The 25,243-nt window shown below is 39.3% G+C and overlaps 1 protein-coding gene across 2 annotated transcripts in view; it reads left to right on the forward strand.

The window, feature by feature from the left end:
• The window catches only part of SLC12A2 (solute carrier family 12 member 2), a 50,933-nt gene extending 27,400 nt beyond the window's left edge, over positions 1-23,533 (forward strand). The window contains exons 10-27 of one of the 2 annotated variants that reach the window (XM_053407604.1): positions 795-946; positions 3,506-3,613; positions 4,100-4,223; positions 4,827-4,928; positions 6,521-6,676; positions 8,776-8,875; positions 9,424-9,535; positions 11,004-11,144; positions 12,290-12,396; positions 13,137-13,216; positions 13,707-13,832; positions 14,754-14,801; positions 16,165-16,281; positions 16,400-16,511; positions 16,970-17,056; positions 19,087-19,222; positions 19,397-19,464; positions 20,831-23,533. In XM_053407604.1, coding sequence (XP_053263579.1) covers positions 795-946; positions 3,506-3,613; positions 4,100-4,223; positions 4,827-4,928; positions 6,521-6,676; positions 8,776-8,875; positions 9,424-9,535; positions 11,004-11,144; positions 12,290-12,396; positions 13,137-13,216; positions 13,707-13,832; positions 14,754-14,801; positions 16,165-16,281; positions 16,400-16,511; positions 16,970-17,056; positions 19,087-19,222; positions 19,397-19,464; positions 20,831-20,966 — 2,012 coding nt within the window. In that variant the 3' untranslated portion in view covers positions 20,967-23,533. The remainder of the gene's footprint in view (positions 1-794; positions 947-3,505; positions 3,614-4,099; positions 4,224-4,826; positions 4,929-6,520; positions 6,677-8,775; positions 8,876-9,423; positions 9,536-11,003; positions 11,145-12,289; positions 12,397-13,136; positions 13,217-13,706; positions 13,833-14,753; positions 14,802-16,164; positions 16,282-16,399; positions 16,512-16,969; positions 17,057-19,086; positions 19,223-19,396; positions 19,465-20,830) is intronic. The other variant, XM_053407605.1, reaches the window with a different exon arrangement.
• The last annotated feature ends 1,710 nt before the right edge of the window (positions 23,534-25,243 follow it).

Here is a 25,243-nt window from a genome sequence, read left to right on the forward strand (position 1 = left end):
GTGCAGGCTACCTAAAGCTTTTTCGAAAAGTGGTATATCAATGGACTTAAAACATTGTAAAAGTCCAATTCTTTCTACTCATGGCCTCATGGCAAATGTATATATTGTCTGCCTTCAAATGTAAAGAGAACTTGTGCTCCAGGGTTTCTTAGTATGGGAGAATCTATGTTGAGAACACAACTTCTAGCATTTTACAAAGTATGGGAAGTCTTCAGCAAGCAAAGATGACAATCTTAAGATCTGAAAGAAAAAGAATCAGCTTAAATTCCTGAGACTGGCTTTGAATTTGTTACATTTCAAGCAATAGGAGCTATCTTGTGTACATATTTCTGTTGTGTTTTTTGGTCCAAACTCAAATTGGTCTAAACTCTATGGGGATTCAAATTATTATGAAAGTTGTGATTCTCAAGATTCTTTAAGAGTTTGTGGGCTGAGTAAGATATTTATTACCCCTGTGCTTTTCGGCTCTGTTCTAACAACACAACACTATAGGTGAGCACATGGCGAAAAGTCCCCTTGTAGGCTTACTTTGAGGGAAAGTAGATACAGGACTGCAGCACCAACATTTATAATCCAAAAAGAATGAATGCCTTTAGTGTTCACCTCTTTGTCAACAGCGCTATAGCTCTAAAATTCATTTTGTGACTAGCCATACTTATTTTTACAATAACTTTGGAGGGTAGAAGTAACTTGATTGAAATTTCAATTTCCATTGGAAATTTACCAAGGAGAAATATAATACAGTTTGCTTTAATTGCTTGGAAGGTCACTGCTTCTGTTTCCCTCTGCTCTAGGTGCTTGTGTTGTTCGAGATGCCACTGGGAGCATTAATGACACATTTGTCGGTGAGCTGACAAACTGTACCACTGCAGCTTGTAAGCTTAACTTTGATTTCTCCTCATGTGAAAAAGGAGGGTGTCCTTATGGGCTAATGAACAACTTCCAGGTGAGCGGTGATTTCTAACCCTGAAATGTTCAACCGCAGTTGCTTAAAATGTTTTATGCACTTTGTGCATGACTTAGAAAATGCATGTAGATAAATCTTACTATACAGCAAATTAGGGAGGGGTGGATCAGTCTTATTTCTAGTCGGTGCCAACCATGTTAATAATACCTTTTCCCATTCTGTTCACATTAATCTGTGAGGTTTTGTTTTTTTAAAGCGCCAGTACAAAGATTGGTATTTAAGTACATGTTTTGTACATTTAATCTTAAAATAGGTATTTTCATGCGTTTTGAGCTGATAACGGTATCACAACAACTGGAGAAGTGCAATATCAAGATAATTACATTCCAGTCTGTGAATTAGTTCAAGTTAAATCATTTGCAGAGCACATGAAATAGATTAAAAATAGTGTATCTTCCTCACTCCACTTTGTGTTCATGTGCATATGAGAAAGAGAATGTGTGACTAGTAGTCAAAAGTTTGAAACAGCGCATTTCCCCCCTCTAAATAGAAGTCTGAAGTTGCAATCTGTCTACAAGAATATGAATTTCACATGTGTAAAGTTCATAATCTCTAGATAAAACTGCTAAGTAGGGTCTGGTATGGTTTCAAAATGGATGGAGGGGGGCCGCGTGTTGAGATTCCTGCATTGCTGGGGTTGGACTAGATGAGCCTTGCTTTACAACTCTAGGATTCCTTCTTCTTTTTTCAAAGTGTAAACGATTTTGTATATTTAGAACCATTGTGGCTGGACGACAGGCTTTTGGAATATTTTAGAATGCTTAGTGTAAACACATGTTCCCACTGTCATTTCTGGTCAAACAGAGACCAGAGATGCAGGCTTTTGAAACATATTAAAAATTGCAAAAATAAAGTTTGACAGAGGCAAAAGTAGGATGTCTGTAGGCCCAGCAAGCAACAACCCCTCTTTTAAATTCCCTTTAATTTACTTTGTTGTCAGACTGCATCTGGTCATATGGACTACTTCATCTCTGTTCTAGATAGTCTGAATTTGACTTCTCCTAAGATCAGTGAAAGTCATAGCCATGATAGTCTTTCATATACTTAAGTATAATAGCTCAGTTAAGATAAAGTACTTAGGCCTTAAAGGGCTTTCATCTACTTACTTGGTTGAATTAGGTAACAAGTTTACCTTCTGAGATTATGTCACTTTAAATCAAAAGCAGCTGAAGCAGTTATCAGTGACTGCTCTAAAACATTAGTGGGTGCTTTGACAGAAAGATACTGCAAAGAAAGAGGCAATTTATTCAGGAGTAGTCGTGCCAGACTTTATTTAAAAACTGGTATTTGTTTAAAAGTCACAAATCTGGGTTAGCTGCATAGCTGGAACGTGCCAATCAGATTTTCAGTATTTTTAAAACAGAAGTTGGCTTTCTTCAAAGTTGTCAGTTGTGTGCAGAACAGCAGTACTGGTATTATCAGTATCTTGAAAATACACAGTTTCATTGGAAAATAACCCCCAAACTTGCAGCATGACAGCTCTGTAAAAGCACTCCAGTTCAGAGTAATGTACATAATCTACAAAGCATGGCTGCTATTCAGTTCCACCCACACCCTTTAATGTGAGGCTTGTGCAGAAACTTCATTGAAAGGGAGGAAGTTACGCAGTTGCTCTGATTATTGATATATTTTCCCCAAAAAAACTCATTGGCAGAAGAGATTTCTTCTTCAAAGCCAGTATTTAGCCTGTTGCACTACATTCACTATTTACGAAACGTAGGAAACAATGACAGAGCTGCCAAAGTTAAGAAATAACACGCAGATCATTGTTGCTTGCTTTTATTTTAAAGCATCTATGGTTTCTGGTTGCTGTCCAAAGATTTTAAAGCAACATGGTCCCTGCCTTAAGGATTAGAATACAGAACAATAAAAGATGAGGAAGGAACAAGAAACGAGCAAATTCAGACACTTACCGTATTTTTCGCCCCATAGGACGCACTTTTCCCCCTCCAAAAATGAAGGGGAAATGTGTGTGCGTCCTATGGGGCGAATGCAGGCTTTCGCTGAAGCCTGGAGAGTGAGAGGGGACGGTGCGCACCAACCCCTCTCGCTCTCCAGGCTTCGCGCAGCTCTCCGCAAGGCGCGGGAGCCCTGCACTGGGCTCCCGCGGCTTGCGGAGAGTTGCCTGCATGCCGAAGGCTGGGCGCGCTGAGCTCAGCACGCCCAGACTTCGTGCAGCTCTCTGCAAGGCGCGGGAGCCCGGCGCTGGGCTCCCACGGCTTGCAGAGAGTTGCCTGTTCTGGGGGCTGGGGTCGGGGGGGAAATAATGTTTTCCCCTTTATTTTCCCCCCAAAAAACTAGGTGTGCCTTATGGGACGGTGTGTCCTATAGGGCGAAAAATACGGTAGCTATTCGTAAAGCAATGTTAGTGCTTTCTCTGAATGCTCTAATAGTTGTCATAGCGTTTGAAAATTGTGCATGCTGTTTCATATTAACACAACGTTACAACAAAGGTGTTAAAGTGTTTGAACTGCCCTTGTTTTTGTTTTTTGTTTTGTTTTTTAAACTGCCCTTGTTAAAGTTACATTCTTATTCCAGGTAATGAGCATGGTATCAGGATTTGCACCTCTGATATCAGCTGGTATATTTTCCGCCACCCTTTCTTCAGCATTAGCATCTCTCGTCAGCGCACCTAAAATCTTCCAGGTAAGAATCTTGAGTTGTTTGTAGCAAGCCGGATCAAACTTGAATTTTGGATATATTTTCAAACATAAATCCTAAGGACGTGATGTATATTCACTGTTTCTCAATATACTGTTGGATTGGTCGCATAGCTAAACTAAGAAATCAAGGCTTTCAAATGTATTCTATTAACACATGTTTTTCAGTTATTTCCCACAAATCACTGACTGTTTTTCAGAACTTAAGGCACTCAGTTTCCATATTGAAACCAATTTGATTTAGGCTTGCATAAAGGTAACTAAATTGTAGCAAAGCTGGCTTCCGCTGTTCACCATCTAACGTTTCCCATGGTACCCAAGACCTCACTGAGTTAGTGATGTCTGCAGTTACTACAGTTTTTATGTTAATTACATTCTTCACATGAATTGCATTATTCAGATTTGATGCCTCAGTTTATATCTATGTGACCGTAGTTTAATTGTTAACATCTTCTTTTTCTTCTTCTTCTAGGCTTTGTGTAAAGACAATATTTATCCTGGCTTCCTGATGTTTGCTAAAGGCTATGGGAAGAATAACGAGCCTTTACGAGGATATCTGCTGACCTTCTTGATCGCTCTTGGATTCATATTAATTGGTTGGTTAATACACCATTTTAAAAAGAGGGATATTTCTCTGTGGTATAAGTTTATCTGGAACATCTAATACAGTCTATGCTGTCTAATCCCATGTAATAATTATCTGGTTCACTGTGAATAGAGGATACATAGCCTGTTTCATGGATAGGGAATGTACCCCAAACCACTAATGTTAGTGGCTTCTGTTTGGGAAAACTAAGAACACATGAGCCCTGCTGAATTATCCCTATTGTCCAGCAATTGTTTCCTAGAGTGGCCAACAAGCTACTATGAAAGGCCACAAGTAAAGCATGAAGGCAGTTAGCCCTGTCTTGCTGTTCTTCCCCAGCAACTGGTGATCAGAGGCATAGTGATTCTGGAAGTAATATATAGGCATCATTAATAGTAGCCATTAGTAGCCTTATCTTAAATGAATATTTTCTAATCCCTCCCAATGCCATATTGCCATATTTTCTGGAAATGAATTTCCATCGTTTAAGTCATCGCATAATCTTGGAGAGGGACTGCAGCGAGCCCACACTCAAAGCAGCAATTCTGTTCTTATCACAGCTATTTATTGTAAAATTTAATATAATTGTCCATTTCTTTTCTTTTTTTTACAGCTGAACTGAATGTAATCGCTCCCATTATTTCCAATTTCTTCTTGGCTTCCTATGCCTTAATTAATTTCTCTGTATTCCATGCTTCTCTTGCAAAGTCTCCAGGTATGAATTTTATATTGCTTCTCTTGATCATTTGAAATCAGTGACGGCAAAAGCATCTTTTTAAAATGCCTTTAATTTATAATTTAAGTAATTGCACAACATGTTGAACTTGATTTTTTAAAAAAAGTGTAACTGTTCAGCTAACTAGATTGTGGATAGCAATCTGCATGAAAGCAGCTTGAAATTTTACGATATGCACTATGGGTTGGTTTACCTGCAATGCTAAGCCAAACTATTGCTTAGTACAAAGACATGAGAACAAAGCTTCCTGGAGAGGAGGTTGCGGCTGCTGTGCTCCTCCTCTGATCCTCCTTCCACTGCTGTGACCCTGGGTCTGTGGTTTGTCTGATTCAAAGTGGATGTCTGAACTGAAATTCACTGATCTTTGAAAGTGATTGCATGTTCCAGGTAAATAATATGAGAATAAGGATAGTAGTGGGCCACTGAAGAAGACTAAATATTGAATCATATCCGACCATTACATTTTTAGTTTTAATTCAGTTAGTTGAATTCAATTAGTGTACATTTTTAGTTTTAATTCAACTGAATTTAGTTCAGTTTTAATTGGCAGTGGCCTATACCTGATAAAGAAGTGCTTTCCTTACATTCCTTTGAACTGTTCATTTTATCTTATGGAATATTATCTGTATTTATACCATCTATAATTGAGTGTTTTCCCTTAACTCTGTTCCTTTCAACTTGTGTTTTTGCTAAGGGTAATGAAACTTTTCCTTTGGCTGCTCCCTCCAGACAAACCACAAGCGGTAAACCCCAGGACAGATTTTGGTAGCTGCTCATGGTTTGTCTGGAGCAAGACAAACTATGAGGCCAGGTTCAGACAATATGCTGTCAAGCTACCACTTAGCTCATGAAACAGTGATAGAAACTGAGATATGAAAGTTAGGAGCTAAATGGCACCTTAAAGCTAGGTTATGGTCGCAGCAATGGAATGTCTAGGCACCCTTTTTTTATAACAAGAATATAAAGCTGAAAATGAACTTCAGCAAAAAATCTTAGGTTCATTTTTCACATGGTCTAGTCCTCATCTGAAGACTGAAAAAAACAAAATCCATGCTTCCCCTGCCTTTCCCCCTAATATTTTTAAGAGGGTCTTAAGAGTGGCTAGAAGTGAGGAGGCAGAAAAAGATCCTCCCTTCCTTCCACACTGCAGTTTTAATCTGAAATCTTAGGTGCAGTACTGCGCCCAGAGCTCAGAAACTGCTTGCTCTAATGAAATTCCCTGTCGCAAAACCCGCCTGGAACAAAGGGAGTTTCGAATGCTGTCATGAAAGCGTAGCAGTGGAAGGACCCAGAGGTGGCGCTCAGCAGCTGTGATCTCCTCTTCCAAGACACAGATTTAAGTCATGGTTTAGCTTAGTGTAATGTGCAGACCAAGGCAATGTACCCCTTTTCATCCGTTGCTCTATTTTGTTGGTATTTAATCATGTGCATATCATACACATAACCAGAATGTTGGCAACTTACATGTGTTTATGCTGTTAAAATGCTGGGGGATGTGGGGGTTGTGGACCCACACTGAAGGGGAAGCTTTCTGTTTGTACTCTTAATTTCTGTGTTTGCTTTTTGAATAGGCTGGCGTCCTGCTTTTAAGTACTACAACATGTGGGTGTCTCTAGTTGGAGCAATACTTTGCTGTATAGTGATGTTTGTCATTAACTGGTGGGCAGCACTCCTCACATATGTCATCGTTCTAGGACTCTACATTTATGTAACTTACAAGAAGCCAGGTGGGTGCATGTCTAGGAGACACTAGGCCAGTGACTGGATTTATGGTTTGATTCAATGCTGTTTTTAAACATATTCAGTCTACTTCATATACAGTACATGATTCCCCTCTGTTTCCCTTCAGTGCTATTTAACAAAAGAAAATTGACTAGGCTCTGTAAATTGTATTAACTTTGCTTAAAAGGTTACAGGGAAAGTGGTAGATATTCAGAAAGTGTTTGAGCTTGGTGGCCATTTTCCTTAGGAAACCCCAAATATTTGTGTGACAAAAGTGGGAAAGTACAATCTCCTTGAAAGAAAAACTAGAAAAGGAGTAGCATTAAGAAACGTATTTTGTTAGCTTAGTCTTTGATCTGTGGATTCTGACATGAAAGACGGTATTGGTGGTTAGGATTGAGCTGATGAGAAGGCATGTAGCCTATTACATCTCTGAAGTGAGCAGTCAGGACTCTACTGACTCACCTACTTTTTCATTGCCATTGCATGTCAGCAAGGGAGGTGTGGAACAAAAGAGGAAAAACCCACCCTCATATGAATCCCACTGTATTCATTTAACAGTTTATTTAGGGTTGTTCTGAAGTTACAGTGCATAGAATGCACTTTCCAAGTTCAGCTTACGACGAATTTAGCCCTTAAAGTGCACCGCTCTGTCCAAGGAGTGTGTGGTGTTCTTCGCTGTGTGTCTGTCTCTGTGTGTAAGGGGAGGTTTGCATGTGTAATGGGAACACTGGGGGCAAGGGAGGGGCAGACAAATCCGCAGTGCTATTGCATGTGTCCACCTGTGATGGCTATCTCTAGAACAAGAGATACACCGAGTGCTTTACAAAAAGAAAAGAAAAAAAGTTTTATTTCCCAAATTGGCTTGCATCTTTAAAATTAAAAGATGAATAAGACCTTTCCAAAGGTTATTCTCTTCATTAAAATAAGGGGAAAAGCTAACATGAAGCACTAGACAATATTGGAGGTTCCTGAAATTACAAGTCTGTACTTCTTATGCAACCCCCATAGGCAACTTTGCATGTCTAGGGGTTTTTAGATGAATTAGTGTTGCTCTCAGAATTTGACCACAAAAAAGGTGGTTAGCCCCCATTCTGAGATAAACATTTTATATGGTTAAAGCTATAGGGTCACTTCAAAAAGTTGTCATGTGAATGCTGAATATTACATCTGAATTGCCCCCCAGGCAAGTAATAAAAAATAGACAACTTGAATAAGTTGAAGGGTTATTACAAATTCAGAATACAAACACTTCCTTTAAAGTAGCCCATATTTCCCAAGGCTAACAAATTTCCTCAATAGGGTTTATTTTCAAATATTGCTTGATGTCTTTGTGTGACTTCATAAACTTAATTGCAGTTTTTTAAAACTTTTATAATTGGATGGTGACCTGTCATTGCTTCTATGGGGGGGCACAAAAAATATTGTACATGCCAAGATCTCAAACATATATAGGAACAGAGAACTTCAGTATTAAAAGTTAATTATGTATGGGTTTTATGAAAGCTCTTATATGATGAATCTCAGGGCTTTGCTATAACGGTACAACGTTTGACTTTACCCCCGAAGGTGCACTGCTCCATTGTCTCCCAAGACAGACAGATACCAACAAGTGCTTCAGTAATAATTAACATTTGTCAGGTTATTAATCAGATCCCTTTTCTAAGGCAAGAGGCACAGCTGTGACCAGAAGTAGTGTGAGAGAGTGTACAAAATTGATTGATAATTTTCTTGATCTCAAAAGGCTCTATTTTAAGATCTTGGGTCTTAACTTTGGTGCCTTCAGGCAAGCCTAATGAAGTTTGCCAAATGTCCATAATACATTATATTTGACTCTAAAAACACATTGTCACTAATTGCTAACAAAATACTTTAGGGGGCTTTATCTACCCTCTCCCCTTTTAGGGAATAATATTTCCTCCTAAACACTGCAGCACTGAAACAACTAGTCTTAATCTAGATAACTTGGATGCTCCCAAACTGCTTGTGATTTTAGCTTAATTGCCAAGGTAGCAGTACAAATAGTGTGACTAAAATGTCGCATTTCGTGTTCATTCTGAAATAAGACCTCTTCTGTCTCAACGAAAAACCATTCTTTTTACAGATGTAAATTGGGGGTCTTCAACTCAAGCCTTGACTTACCTAAATGCATTGCAGCATGCTGTTCGCCTTACTGGTGTGGAAGACCACGTGAAAAACTTCAGGTAAAATCAATAGATGTTTGACAGTGTGGTTGAACTTTTGAGATACAAGTATAACTGTCAGCGTAACAGTGCAGACTGTTGAAATAGAATGTTCTGAAAGTGAGGACCAATTTATACCTCTTGTCTAGTAAGCACGGAAACTGGTTTCACACAACATTTAGTGTATTCTAATCTGCTTGCACTGTTGCAACAACTTTTCTGGAGGCATGCTTTGCAATAGTAACAGGGCAGAAAGAAGCTTGTCTGTAATGTTTGTTCCTTTGAGCTAATGTTATTCAGCATCAATATCATGGCATCATGAGCTAATTCCCCGATATTTTATGCAGCCAACATTTATTCCCCCCCCCCATTTCATTTGTCTACCACCCTTCATCCAAGGATCACAGGGCAATTTACGACAAAAAACCGCAAAAAAATCCCACATAAGATAGAAACAGAAACAAAAGAAACAACATTGGTATTTAAGTATCTAGTTTATTAACATTTGTGATTGGGTTCCTGTAAGAAATGAATGTACACACCAATTTTTCTCTTTAATCTAAAACTAGGCCACAATGCCTTGTAATGAGTGGGGCTCCAAGCTCACGTCCGGCTTTGCTTCATCTAGTACATGCCTTCACCAAGAATGTAGGATTGATGATCTGCGGTCACATACATATGGTAAGTCTGTGAATAATTTTTTTCCTCTCACACCATAGCACTTGGAAAACAATCTGTATTTGTGTAATATGTAGTATGCAAGCATACAGATAAAATGATGTGTCAAAAGGAAAAGCTGAGATTTGCTAGGTTATTGGGGTTCGCTTTGGGGAAAGCTGTGCCTATAGAAGAGCGCTGGATTCATAAAAATACCATAATACAAGAAAATACTTGAAACGTAGAAGTATTAGGTTGGGATATTGTTGATAATGTATTGCCTGCATGTAGTGTATTGGCCCGAATATAAGCCACACTCCCCCCCCAAAAAAAAAATTCTGACTGAAAAGTTCAAGTGTGGCTTATATTCGTAGCCGAGCGCCGGTGCCCCCTGTTCAGCGCGGTAGTGCCAGGAGATGGGCACACAGCGCGCTCGGAGCCAGGCACCAGCTTGGGGAGTGGGGTGCCAAGCGCTCCCTGTTCAGGGCGGTAGTGCTGGGAGGCGGGCCACACCCGCAAATAAGCCTTGAATTTTAAAGGTGCGGCTTATTTGCGGGTGTGGCTTATAGTCAGGCCAATGCGGTATGTGCATGTATATATGTATCCGTGGAAGGTGGTGGGTGAATTGCACAAGTAATTGATAAGAAGTATGATCCCACCCTTCGGAGAGCTTTTACTATGGCACGGTTTCAAACATTGCCAACTGCTTATTTGACCGGTAGATACACAAAAACCCCAGTAGAACATCGTTTATGTCCTTGCCTTATGAAAATTAAAGAGGATCTTACACATTACCTCCTCTATTGCCCCATTTACTCAGGCTTTAGAGACGCATTGCTGCAAATTATATCCAACTCTATAACCAGTCCTGAAGATATAGTAAAATTTTTGTTAGTTGATGCAAACCCACGCATTACCCATGTGGTAGCGGTTTTTGTGATGAAGGCCATGAAAGCCAGGGAAAGATTTATGGATGACAATGTAAAGACCTCTTCATCGTCTGTTTAACTCGTTGCTCGTTTTCCCTCCTTTTCTATTCTGTGGGAAGAAGGTTTTGTTGGCATAGTATGTAATGAATTTTAATATTTTTAACTATTGTAGTGTTGATGTTTGTGCACAGGCATGGTCCTCACAATAAATGGATTTTGATTTGATAAGAAGTAAATTGGTAGTGCCCTACAAATACCAAAACTTTAAAGTACTAAATAGGGTCTTTTCTACAGCAAGCAGCATGAAGATTTAAAATAAAGTGTATCCTCTAATTTGAAAGTAGCAGAATTGAATATTTTTAAAGTTCTGGTTCATTGTCAGGGTACTGATTCTGATATGTTATCTGGCAACTGGTCTAAGCGATAACATGTCATTTGAATTGGCCGCACTAAAAGAGCCCATCTATTTTTCTCAGTAAGAAATCCTCACTTCAAGATGTCATCCAAAACTTGCTTCCGTATCTTTGTAATTGTGTGCTCCCCTCCCCACACATTTTTCATAGGGCCCTCGCAGGCAGGCCATGAAGGAATTGTCAACAGACCTGGCCAGGTACCAGCGGTGGCTTATTAAAAATAAAATGAAAGCCTTTTATGCTCCAGTACATGCAGAAGATTTGAGAGATGGTGCACAGTACCTAATGCAGGTAAATGGTCATATAAAGTGAGGAGTTTTGTGCTGCTTCGTGATCTCCTCTGAGCATTGTATTTTTAGCTGCGTTGTACACACCGCAATTTTATAAATATATATTTCAATTTTGCAAAGTAACAAACCTGTCCAGTGGAGAAAGGTTGTCAGAAATAGATCAAGTCCTGGGATTCTAGGTTTGAAAGCAAGGCTATAACATTCCAGGCATTGGGAAGTTTTTTTTAAAAAGTGGAGACCCTGCCCTCTCTAATCCCAGTAGAGAAGCAGGGCTCTTGCAACCCAGTTCTCTGTTAACCTTTTTCCTGTTTCATTGGAGATAATTCTAAAGGTTTCTGACCCCCACAGTTCATGGGGTAGAGGTCTTTCATCCTCCCACTGCCATGGGGACCAAGGAGACGTATTAATTGTTGGCATTCGTTTCTTCCCCGTTGGGAAAAAAATGAGAGGGAAACTTCTTTTTTTTAAAAAAATTGATTGGGGCAGAATGCTGCTCTAACTTTACTTTCTTCTCGCTAATGAGTTCAGCAGGGCTTCGGGTAAAGCAGTTAAACCAGCTTCAATTCCCCACTCCTTGCAGTTGGTTTGCAACATGAATGAAGTTCTCTATTGGAAAGCAACATAATGGCTTTCACATCAGTGACAGGCACATGCCCTGTCCAAGAAGATGGGAATACTAAATTGATAGCCAGAGAGTTTGATGGCCCAGATCACAATGGTGTGGGTGCTGCCAGTCAGGAAAAATCACCAACAGTGAGGGTTTGTAATATTCACGAAGGCACGCAGGTTTTGAGTTAGTGCCCTATAGGGAAGAAGGGAACTCACCTGAAGAAAAGAATAGGACTATATTTGCTAGCAAGGCCAGTTTTCTTAACCCATCTTATCCCAGCCATTTATCTAATGGTAAAGTCTACATTCAGATAATGTCATAGCTGTCATAGGATCTCCAACAGGTCTAGATTATTACTATATTATTATATTACTAGATAGGGCAGGAAAATGATGAGCTCTCCTACTCATCCCCCCCTGCCACTTGCATTACTAGAATAGAAAGGAAATTTCCATTTTTCATGTAGCCTACCTTTTTTTTTTTACAGACATAGATATAACCTCCCTAAGATTTAAGTAGAGTTTTTTTGTTGTTAGGCTGCAGGTTTGGGTCGAATGAAACCAAACACGCTTGTTCTTGGATTTAAGAAAGATTGGCAATCGGCTGACATGAACGATGTCGACACCTACATCAACTTACTACAGTGAGTAGAAGGAGGTTAACCATATACGCGACTGTGAAGATGCAGCTTTCATAGTCCAGTGCATATACCAGTTGTCCTGATTCATGTATCATCAACCTTTTCAGACCCAGAACCCACTTTTAACCCAAACATGCATTTGGGGACTCATTTCTTTAAACTTTTAATATATATTTGCCTGGTAGTAGTGCTCTTGTTGCGACCCAGCTTGGATCAGGCCACAACTCACTAGTGAGTCCTGACCCACCACTTGATAGTGCCTAGTTTAGCACTATTTTCAGGAAAAATAGTAAGCAGCTATTCCGTTTCATCAAGGACAGAAGCATGCACCCATTTCATGACCACCTTTTACAGCCCAAATCTGGATATGTTACAATACTGTAACATTCTTATTCCAGCTGGGATCACATTGCCATCAAAGCAAAATGGTGCCAAAAGAGATGTTGATTTTGGCAATGGGCAGCCCATGAACAAAGGAAGAGACGGAAGATGGGGGGTTACTCTACAAGGGCTGCATGCCTGCCAGAATTATTCACATGCAGGCTTCCACTGCCATCTTAGCTTAAATTGGTTCATTAATCACTTTGTAGGAACAGCGTGGTCATTTTGGGAGCTGGAATGACCTTTTGAGACACTTTCTGCCTGATTTTGCTGACCAGAGTACTTGTCCTTACAGCTGAAGTTAAATCACTTGATATTTGGAAGCTTATATATTTCCCCAAAATGTGTTTATTCTATTACAGCGATGCCTTTGACATTCAGTATGGAGTAGTAGTTATCCGTCTGAGGGAAGGTCTGGATATTTCTCACCTTCAGGGGCAAGGTAACCCTTACTTAACGCTGTCCATCATGAATTAATCTCTGGTCTTTGGGAGAAATTAGCAAATTATACCTGGGACAAAAGTATATTGAGTGTCCCATTCCTTCTGATTCTAGCCTCACTTTGTGTTAAGTGCCTGAAGAAGTAACAGCTGAATACTTCAGTAAGTGCTCCATTAAAGTGTCTGGGGGGGGTGTTATTAAATAATTTCTAGTCACCAGGTGAACATCATTCTCTTTCTCATTTATATGCAAGAACAAAATATACTTAAGTCAAGTTACATGAACTTCGCTGAGCCAAAGCACAGCTTTAGGTTTGTCAACATAGTGGTGGTGATCTTGTGATGTATGGTGTTTAAAGTTTGGCAAAACTATAGTATATTTTCCCTTGTCCTTGCTTGAACTTATTCCCGACCATTCCTCCTTATGAGTTGTCTCCCAGCTTGTAAACTAATTTGCAAAAGTACTGAATAGTATATTTCTCATATTCACAGAAGAATTATTGTCGTCCCAAGAGAAATCACCAGTAACCAAAGACATTATAGTAAATGTGGACTATAGCAAGAAGACTGAGACAGTAACGTCCAAGCCTGTGAGTGAAAAAGCTCCTATTCATAAAGGTAACATTTTACTTAATGGATTTTTTTGGCATCAGTGCAAAAATCATAATTGTCCTTTATAAACTTCAAAGTCAGATTTGCAATCCAGAGTCTTGCATGGGTAGTTCATCATGTGTCACCGCAAGATATTTTAAGCTTGTGGGAGCCTCACTTTAGGGGTCCAACTTTTTTGGGTGTTTCGGTCACTAGCAAGACTATTGCCACACAACAAGGATGGCCCATTGAAAGACTATCTTACTACTTTGGCATCTCTTTGGCAAGCCATTTTTTGAACCCCAGTGTTCAAGACAGCATCTTTGAGCATTGAGGCACAACAGCATACATGTCTTTACTAAGCTGATAGCCACGGGATCAAAGATTAGCCTTTTAGTAGTAAACGTGTACAGAAATTTTGGTCATGGTATTTGAACAATGTTATTTGTTTGACTTTTATTTTTCTAAACTTCTTAGAACTTCTTTTTACCATCAAGTGTTGCAAATATTTTGTTAAATAGTTGCTCTTATAGATGCTTTAAGCACCTCACAAGTGGTGCATCTTGTCTTGAGGAGAAGCTATGGGACTAACTATTGATATCATTCCCATCTCTTCCCCCACCCCAAATATCTGTTAGGGAAATAATGTTTAAATTGCAGCAAGCATCTCTGTTTTCTAACTCAAACCCTTTGGAGAGTGAAAAGGGATCTTAAATGGAAAAAAATGCTAATAGTGTAGCTACTTTTAATAGGTGGTAGAACTTTGTGTGTGTCTTAAATAAAGTGGTATGTTAACATGCTAATCACTTACATTCATGAACACAATTGCTTTGAATTCATTCATTGTTTGGCTTTTCATGCTGTATCCTAAAAAGAACGAAGAGTCCACATTTTTATTAATACTGCAAAATAACCTTTTAACCCCCCCCCCTTTTAAACCTTATCCAGAAGACGACGACGATGGCAAGACTCCAACGCAGCCACTTTTGAAAAAAGGCAGGCCATTTTTCCATATTTTGTTTTCAATCAGTTTTTTTTTCATGCTGTAAACATCAGTTTATAATTTCTCACACTTTGTTTCATGTGTCATAACATTTTACATGTCTTCAGTAGAAGATAATAGTTTGTACTTGCTGGGCTCATGGGACCCTTGGTGGGTTTCTTGGACAAGATAAGTTTGTGGGATTGGGAAAGAATTGGAACGTAATGCTGTCTTAAATATTAGAGTTGTCTTCAGCTACAGCCAAGTGAGAGAGTGCCCATAGATGACTTCTGGTGCATATATATAATGTGATATCTTTAGTTAAATATTGCAAGGTATCCTCACTCTCTTAATGGAGAGCTCCTGTTCAGGTTTCCTGCCAGACAATAGTGTCTTCCTCATGGGATACCAATAGTTGGAAGGCGCTGAAAAAGGCCAAATTATTCTCCAAGACCACCTTGATCTTCCTTCCCTATTTTTCCAACCGACACATAATATTGTGTGATTCTTGGAGGCTACTGACCATGTTCATTGGGCTGTTTTAATTTTTGGTAGGGAGGTACCTCTTGATTTTTTTATTTTTTAAAAAAGCAGTTTGTACTTCTTTATACCTCCGGTGTAACGAGCATGGTGATGCCTCCCTCTTGTTTCTCAGTGGCTCCAGCCCCCTTGGCAATGAACCACTGTTGAGAGAAATGGTTATATTCACTGCTGAACTTCAGAGCGGTTTGGGAGCTAAGCTGGTGCGGATGGAAAATCTGTCACTCTAGACTATTTCTAAAATGAGAAAAATCAATGTACAGGAGCAAAGCTGTGATAACTTTTATTTGGGTGTTTAGGCAGGGATGCCATGTGTTTTCTGCCCTTCCTAGGAGAGCAAATGCTCCTTTGTCAGGTTTCATGAGGTTTGATTTAAGGCAGGCGTGGCTAACCTGTGGCCTTCCAGGTGTTGCTGGACTTTTCTGATCTTCCCTGCCTGTTGGCCATGCTGGCTGGGACTGGTAGGAGTTGACGTACTAACATCTGAAACGCCCCAGCTTAGCCACCCCTGGTTAAAGGTAGGGAGTGTCCTATCCCATCTCCAGTTGTATTACTTGATGGTTCTACAAATTCATAGTTTTTTTCTCATACGCTAGCATTGCTTGCATAGCGGATCTTCCCCTCCTCTCTTCTCCTTTGCAGCCTCACATGCATCTTCAAAACCTACTCCAAAGGGTTGCGGGGGCCGGAGGGGAGAAGAAAGGGATATCCTGTTGCACAAGCAGAATGCCGCTCCCACAACATTGGAAGCAGAAGTAACCCATATTCTGCATTTGAGACAGGAATAAAGTTTTTCCTTTCTTGCTTTCTTTTAAACGCCACTTCTCTATTCTACAGATCCCAAAGGTCCGGCCTTGAACATGGCTGATCAAAAATTGCTTGATGCAAGTTCTCAGTTTCAGAAGAAACAAGGGAAAAATAATATTGACGTATGGTGGCTTTTTGATGATGGGGGTAAGATGGAAGTTCTTTTTAAAATAATAATAATAATACTGCAACTAAGTAGTGTATAATTTCTGATACCACCAAATCTTAACACGGTACCAAAAGTGAGATTTCTTTATTCATGTAGGCTTGACGCTGTTGATTCCGTATCTTCTGACAACCAAAAAAAAGTGGAAAGACTGCAGGATCAGAGTGTTCATTGGTGGAAAAATAAACAGAATAGATCACGACAGAAGAGCGTAAGTCTCATTAAGTACAATTCTTTTAACATTTGGCAAGTATGGATTTGTTGATTGTTAGGAGAAATCAGTACTCTTATTTACCAGACCTAATAATTAGTAATGTTTTAAAAACTCAGTCTTATATTTAGCTATACAGCTTATTTTATTATTCCACTTTAAGATATTAGGGTTTTTTTCCTCCTGTGTTTTTGTTCTGAAACTTATTAAATACTGAAGGTTCTTCAGGCAAATATTTTTAACTTGTTTATGAAAGCTTACAGTGCAGTCATATGCCTCTCTACTTAGAGAGTGGCATTTACTCCCAAGTGTAGGATTGCATCCGAACTTTTTAAATAATCTGGTGATCAGAATTTAAAATCAGCTGATAACCTTTGTAAGCATGCAAACCATTTTAGCTATCTTGACTGTATAGTTTTAATATATACATTTAACTATGTTTTAAAAATTGCTTTTAGAATGGCTACACTGCTCAGCAAATTTCGGATAGATTTCTCGGATATCATGGTTCTTGGTGATATCAATACAAAGCCAAAGAAAGAAAAGTAAGTTTCTCTCTGTGTGTGTGTGTGAGAGAGAGCGAGAGAGAGAGAGAGCATTCATTTCCTATATTTTTCAAAAAATATTATTGACAATTTACACTAGCAGTTAGCTGCCACCAGCAGTTAGTGTGAGAAACATAATTAAGTTTATAAAAGTAAAAGCCACAACGCTTTGTTCACTCATTTATTGTATTTTAGGTATTTCCACCCTACCCTTCTATTGTTTATGCACTAGGATAGCTTATCATTTTTTAAAAAAGAAATACATTAACTTTTTGATGATTTAAGTGGCATTTTTCCTTTGAGTTCTACCCTTGTTTTTTGCCTCCAGTTTTTCCCCCCTCCGGAGCTCCCTTTTTTTGTCTGTGCTTCTTTTCTGATCTCTGTATGTGATTTTATGTGTTGCCGTGAAAGGTTTTATAATATGTAAACATGTATGCATATGTTTGGTTTAAAGAGTTGCGTTTCTCTTGTGCTGTAATTTGAAGAAAGAAACATAAATAGTAAAGAAAGTAAAAATGCAGGTGATGAAACACAGAAATAAAGAAGCCTTTATAAATAATGAGCATAATTAAGAGTTGTACAGCATTCATGCTCACCAGACTTTTTAAGATTCAGATGGAACTCTTGCCTGATACTCTCCTTTCCTCAAACCCACAGCAATATAAATATTAAGATTTTTCTTTTGCAAATTAAGTGGCTTGAGCAATAGTAAAATGTTTCTGCACAAGCAGAGCATTTATTCATTCCATTCATTAGTGTGAAGTGATTACTTTAGGGCACAATTCTCTGGTCCCAGGGGGCACAGAATTTTCTGGATTTCCTTCTCTACAAGAGCAGGCCTCCTTGTTGCAGTTCTTCTCCACCATTATTGGTGCAGTGGATAAGCAAAGCAGCATGTCTTGGTTCCCTGTACACGCCCCTAGAATGGCAAAAAAGGGATGCCAACCTGGGAGCTGATATATTGATATTCCTACCATCTTTGTAAGAGTTGAAAGAGCCTTTCAACGCTTCCCAATTCAGCACCCATTCTCTGCAGTTTTATTGAGCATGAGACTCAGGGGTCATGGGTTCAAGTCCCAGGTTGGGCAAAAGATTTCTGCATGGCATTGGGAAAGGTCCCTTCCAACTCTACAATTTTATGACTCTATGAAAGCCCCAATAAAGTACCCATTTTATAAATCTGAAGAAAATGTTCCTATTCCTCTTTTCAAATAGCGCCTCACCACACGGCAACTCAGACTGCTTTTATTCAGCTAGAAACTCAAGAATTTAAAAAGCAGCTTGCATGGAGTGAAAAAGTGAATGAAAGTTTTGCAATATGCTGATCTGTCTATCCTTATATGAATTGAGTTGTGGTGGTAAAAATGCAGCTTCGTAGGAACTCATTGTATTGGCTTTTTAAAAATTCACATAGGAATCTTGCACTACGTAAGAGATTGCTTTGCTAACATAAAGACATAATATGGCTGTTTCATAAGTGAGATGGCTTTGGATTCAGTGGCAGCACCTAGTAATGGCAGAGGAGGGAGGGCATTTTTTGCCCCTTGTTGTGTCCTCCTTCCCAAATAACCGGAGGATTTTGGCCGCTTTCTCATTAAAAGCAAAAAAGCTATTATCCTTGTTAGTTGTGTGTATGGCAATTTTGTCGCCTTACACAGGCTCTAGGTTTTTGTTTTTTAAACATTAGTCCCCTGTTCTGCACGGGAAAATTCATTCTCTTGAAACTGAGCGGAGTTGTCACAGCATTTTATGATACCGGAGGGGGACCTGCTGTCCAAAATTGGGGAGAGTTTATCAAAAATTTAAAATCCAGTAGGAATGCCCAAGCAGCCTTGGTGTTTGTATAAAGCAAACGTGGATCCCAGTCGGTGGTTCTGTTGTGCAGCCTTTAAGTCTGTATTGTGCAGTTTAGCTTGGAATAGAGAAGTTAAATCAATGTAGCATCTTAGTTGCAGGTCTCATTGTACAAATATTTCAATTAGGAGTCTGAGGACTGATTAACTTCAGCTGTATGTTAAAATAATCTTTAGCATTGTAGCTTTTGAAGAAATGATTGAGCCATTCCGACTTCATGAAGATGATAAAGAGCAAGATGTTGCAGATAAAATGAAAGAAGATGAACCTTGGAGAATCACGGATAATGAAATTGAGCTATACAAAACAAAGGTATTTTTTGTAACTCTCTTTCCACCTAGGAATATTTAAACTTCCTATAGCATTCATTTTGAGTATTCATTCCTATAGTATTGATTTTGAGTTGCTACATTGGTAAATCTACTACTTGCTGATCTTTAAAAATTGCTGTTTCGGCTGTTTAAAATGTTCTCATTTTAATTGCAGAGCCAACGCCAGATTAGGTTAAACGAATTACTGAAAGAACATTCAAGCACAGCTAATCTAATTGTTATGTAAGTACTGCTTTCTGTGGTTCTTGGCATCAACACCACTATTTGGGAAAGGTTGTTAATAATTTTGGTAGCTATGGAAAGATAATTGGGTTGGCTTGAGGATTGCGCAGAATGGAATTTCACAAATGGGACAGTTCTCCAAGTTATGATGCAGTGGTTGCGCTGCCTGATTAGAACATAGCAACAGACTTTCTGTGAGGCAAATACCTAGCTAGGTTTTCACAAAAATGTCCCCGTGACAGTAATTCTGCTGTAATCATGATAAGTTAGACACCACAAAGTTCTCTTAATAAACGTACATATGAAGACCCGGAATTTCTAGGTTTCCCCCTGAAAAGTAGTTACATGGTAGATAAACAAGAGATGTTTGAAAACATTTATGAATGCCTCTGAATTTGGAGTTAAAGGGTCATTGGTGCAGCAGAAATAAGTGGCAGCCATGCTGATGTAGCCAGTGATAACCATTGTTAACCTTAGACCAGACCCACTGAAACTGATGGACTCATCAGTAGTGGATTGAGTATGACTTAGTTGGATGTCACCCATTGTGTTTGAGAGCATAATGTTGGATTGAGCAGAAACTCCTGTTCTACAAACCTAGATGTTCTTATTTCCTTTCCCCCTGCAGTTTACAGGGTCACCATCTATACCAGGCATGGACAAATGTGGCCCTCCAGATGTTTTGGGACTACAACTCCCATCATCCCTAGCTAACAGGACCAGTGGTCAGGGATGATGGGAATTGTAGTCCCAAAACATCTGGAGGGCCACATTTGTCCATGCCTGATCTACACTGTTCCAGAGGGTGCCCCAAACCTCTGGAATACATTGTTGGAGGCATAGTAGCCTGGAAAGAGGGAGAGGGAAACAAGCATTAGAAAGAGATAGCATATTGCTTCAGCTACAGTGGCAGATAATAGAATGGTGGTAGTTTTTGAGGGTTATGGTATTTAGGATTTTGACATGCGTGTTGGGGTTACTAACACTGAATGGTAGGATAGAATTCTTAATAATGAAACGATCTAATTCTGTGCATGTTTGTCTGTACGCGTGTGTCTTACTCTCAAGATAACTCCATCCAGGATTACAGCCTTGCCTTCCATGGTAGCAAAGTAGCATATCTGACAAATTTGGAAGATAATTCTCCAAACAACGAGTATTGTCCGTTAATGCTACTTCTGCTTTTAATAAGCATCATTTAGCAGCAAAAGTCTTTTGGGTAACAGATCATTTTAAAATTATCTTCTGTAATAAAATACAAACGCTGGCTGTCAATCTCAGTAATTTTGAGACATTTTGCATTAACTGATCCGGTTGTGCTGTTTACCTGACAAAATGCCCAGTTTAATTCCTCTTTTGGTTATAGGAGCTTGCCAGTAGCACGGAAAAGTGCAGTATCAAGTGCACTATACATGGCGTGGATCGAAGCTCTTTCAAAGGACCTGCCACCAATTCTCCTTGTCCGTGGGAATCATCAGAGTGTTCTTACCTTCTATTCCTAAGCACTACTGCGCAGCATGTAGCTGTGAAGAAATGGTACTTCAGTGCCTAATGTGGGAGAGACTGAGATGTTTGATTAAAATATTAACATCACACACAGGCAAAAAGTGACTACTCTTTTTCACTGTTCCACTGACTTGAAAGCACACAAGGAAAGTCACTATACTCCTAAAGTTGTGAAAGCTTCAGTTTTCTTCTAATTCTTCTGTAATTTAATCTTGCTTAATGGGGGAAGATTTCTTGCTGGACTGAAGAATGAATAAACAGGTTTTTCTTTGCTACTTGAGCGGCAGCAATAAAAGTGTTTATTTTTGATCAGTGAAAGGATTATAGATTTATAAAAGCCTTTTAGCCTTGAGGTGCCTTCTGAAGTTAACCAAATTTCATCCATATACTCTATTTTGTAAATTTATAAAGAATGTCAGTCTGCCATTGGCTAAAACTTTAGATCAAACTTCTTTTAGTTTAGACTTCCATTTTAATAAAAATGCTGCGTTCTGGTCTTCCATAAAGGTATTAGTTTTATTGTTGTATGTTTCCTATTGTTTGGAATGGTGTGTTTTGTTTTTAAAGATCTCTGTTGGATCTGAGACAAAGCTAAAAAGTGGAGCAAGTTGGCTGTAATTAAAAAACAAAAAAAACCAAATTTGTTACGTTGATATCTAGGACTTTGTACTTTTCAATTTGTACCACTGAATAAAGCTAAAGTGTATTGACAGAGGGTCCTCTTAGATTTCATCATATATATATATATATATATTTCCTACTGGGCTACTTTGGCTGAAGGTTAGTGGACCAGTCCTCACTCTGTAGCTCCACTGTGAAGCTGCAGTTATGTTACATGATGATGTAAATGTCAGGCGCGTTTATGATATGCCATCTAACAGGATACTTCAATCTTTCAAGGACCATCTAAATAAAGTTAACAGTTTGTTCACCTGCTTAAATGGACCACATTTTATTAGAGGTGTCCCAAGGGCAATTTATTCAGTTTTCAGAATCTATGTTTAGTCTTGTTAAATACTCAGGTTTGATCCTCTTGACCTTATGTTTTAATTTGTACGTGATGACCTTGTGTATTCAAGAACTGCCAATTTGTGTGCCCTCAATTTGTGTGCGTGTGTGGTTTGACTGCTTTATATTTTTTTACTCGATGAATTGCTTACTGAAGAATCACTTGAGGTTTTATTCACTAGTTTGTAATAGTGCTTATGCCTATTATCTGTTAAGAGTTGCCTCAAACCCTTTCCCAGTCTCTTGGCATTAATACGGGGTAATATGGGCTAGAATGAACACCTGTAATTTGGATATTGAAGATTGAGAATATGAATAGACAATATTTTTTACTGTGTAAGATCAGAATAAACGAACAAATTTATTTTGGTAGTCCCAGTTACTGAGACAAGGTGATTCTTGCAGATAGTGATTAGCATTCTAGTAAATTACGACTCTCATTGTCTTACCAATGTTCTTTGTGTTCTCCCCTTTTCAGAAGTGCAATACAAGTTGGCAGCCAGGTAGAGTAAATCAATGCCAGTACCTAGTTTTCAAAGAAAATTTAAAGTCTTATAATAAGAACAGGATTTTTTTTTTCCTAAAAAGCATTCCCAATGTGTAATAGCATTGATAATTACAAGTTTGCAGTGCTTATTGGTGTGATGAGGGGCATAAAATTATTCATTTAATCTGAACTTTTGTTTCCATTGTTTATGTACAGACAGTAGGGCATGAACTTAGTGCTGCTATCGTGAAAAAGTGCACTGGTACACTTATTCAAAATTTTGCTATTCAGGAAAACCATTGCTTGTTATCTGTAAAAGGAACCAAATGAAAAGTCTCTTTGTGTGCTGTGTAAAAAAAATCAAATTTATCTAAATATGCATATATGGATGGGAGCAAAATGTAGTCTGTAAATTAATAAAGGTTATTTCATACATGAGAATTCTCAGTACTTCACACACACATACCACACTAGACACCAAGACAACAATTGTACAATTAATTCTAACACTCCAATAAACATAATTGCACCTTGTTAGCAAGAGGCAATTTTATGATACATAGCCATTCCAATTTCTAGTTAGTATGAATTGATCTTTTCTTTTTGGCGCCATGTTTTCTTAAGTTCCAATCAGTAATGACTTGAAATAATTGTTTTCCATTGACACTCAGCAATACCATTTCTGTAGCAGAAACTTTATTTTATGAAATTAGGAAGTGTTTAGAAAGTAGCTGAAAAAAATCAATTATTTATTTGTTACGTTTGTATTAGGCTTTCCTTTTTACATAATTTGTTTTATATGCTTTTCTGTTTATTTAAAAATGAACTATGGTCTTAATTTAAGGATTGAGCTTGGTTGGTACTATTCCACAGTTTGAAAATGTCATGTCATATTTTGATAATATTGTACTGTAACTGTCACACACAATGGGTTTTCTAATGTTTTAACAACTTGAGTATTGCAGTTGCTACTCTGTATTGGGGAGGGATCACTGCAATAAATGGGAGTGAATTAACTGTGGTTGCCTAAATCAGCCTATTTTTATTAATAAATTCCTTTCCTCTGGTTTTCAATACTCTTTATTTGAGCCCCACCTAACATGTAACGTGCCAGGAAGACCTAAACACTACAAGTTTTTGATATTTCATGCACTGTTTTAAAAAGTGCTTCTGTAACCTGTAGATGAGAAAAGGGTTAAGTAGCATGGCAAAAATCACTATTAAAACGAATGTCCAGTGTTGCATTCGACTGTCCAATAACAGGGTGGGGTGGAGCTATAGAAATAATCTCATCTTGCACGTTTAGAAATATGAATTTAAAAAATAGAGTTTCAAGGTCAATATAGCTCCAGAGCTTAGGGCGAGGAAACATGTTGAGAGACAGCTCAAATATGCAAGTGGAGAAAAACTCCAGTTGGATACAATCAGACACTGGTGAGGGCTCATCATCGAGCCTATTTAGCAGCAATGAAGGCAGCAATGAAAGCATACTTTGCTGCCTCCATTGCATCCTCATTGTGCCATCCAGCAGAGCTTTTCCAGGTAGCATGGGGCTTCTTACAGTCTGGACCTGTGGTCTAAACCCGAGCCTCGGGTTTGCGAATCGGAAAATCAGCAATTCAAATTCCCGTGATGGTGTGAGCTCCCATTGCTATGTCCCAGCGCCTGCCAACCTAGCAGTTTGAAAGCACACCAGCGCAAGTAGATAAATAGGTACTGCTACAGCAGGAAAGTAGACGGCGTTTCCATGCGCTCTGGCTTCCGTCACGGTGTCCTGTTGCACCAGGAGCAGTTTAGTCATGCTGGCCACATGACCTGAAAAGCTGCCTGCACACAAACATGGGCTCCCTCGGCTTGAAAAGCAAGATGAGCACCACAACCCCATAGTCGCCTTTGACTGGACTTAACCGTCCAGGGATCTACAGTCTGGACCAAAGGAGGTGGTAGAACCGACAGCAGCTCACTATGACTTGTTTGCAAAGCAATTGGAGGACAAAATCACTTGCATCCACTGGGATCTTGACTTGGCTATTGCAGCAGATTAATCTCAAGGCTGCCCAAAGCACTGTCTACAGTAATACCTCCACAAACGTCTGCCTTGTCTAGCATCCATTCTGGTGAACGTCTGCGGCAAACCTGGAAGTACCGGAACAGGTTACTTCCGGGTTTGCTGCTCACACATGCGCTAAATTGTGCTTCACACATGCGCAGACGTGGCACTTTGCCCTGCGTCCTTTTCAGTTAGCAGCCAGGGCTCCGGAACGTATCCCGGCCGCAAAATGAGGTACGACTGTAGTCCTGTTGTATTGGATGAGTTTGTTAGTAAGGCTTGAGGATGTAGACAAAGGGTTTGGATCAGTCAGGGTGACCACTTTGCCTTGGACCCTTGCCCCTCTTGGCTGATTAAAAAACCAGCAGCGAGGAGACAGCTGGCTGGGCCATGCAGGTGATTAATGCCGCCTTGTGAGAGCGGGTGGTTGGACCCTGCTTGCTTGAAGAAGGCAGTGGTAAAACGACACCTCAATAAATTCTCCATGGATTCAGAATGCCTAAGAATTACCAGCCAGCTCCTCCTTGGGCAAAGTTCTTGAGCGGGTGCTCGCAGACCTGAACCAGGCACTCTTGGAAGAAACTGATTTTGTAGATCCATTTCAATCAGAGTTTAGACCTGGTTCACTACACTGGATGGATGGGAAGTTGCCTGATCTTGATGGGGCTTTACTCCCTCTGAAGGAACAGGAGAACTTCTGGATCCTTTGCTGTGGCTTGAGACTCAGG

The sequence above is a fragment of the Podarcis raffonei genome, chromosome 11 (genome assembly GCF_027172205.1).
Source record: "Podarcis raffonei isolate rPodRaf1 chromosome 11, rPodRaf1.pri, whole genome shotgun sequence".
NCBI classification, from domain to species: Eukaryota; Metazoa; Chordata; class Lepidosauria; order Squamata; family Lacertidae; genus Podarcis; species Podarcis raffonei.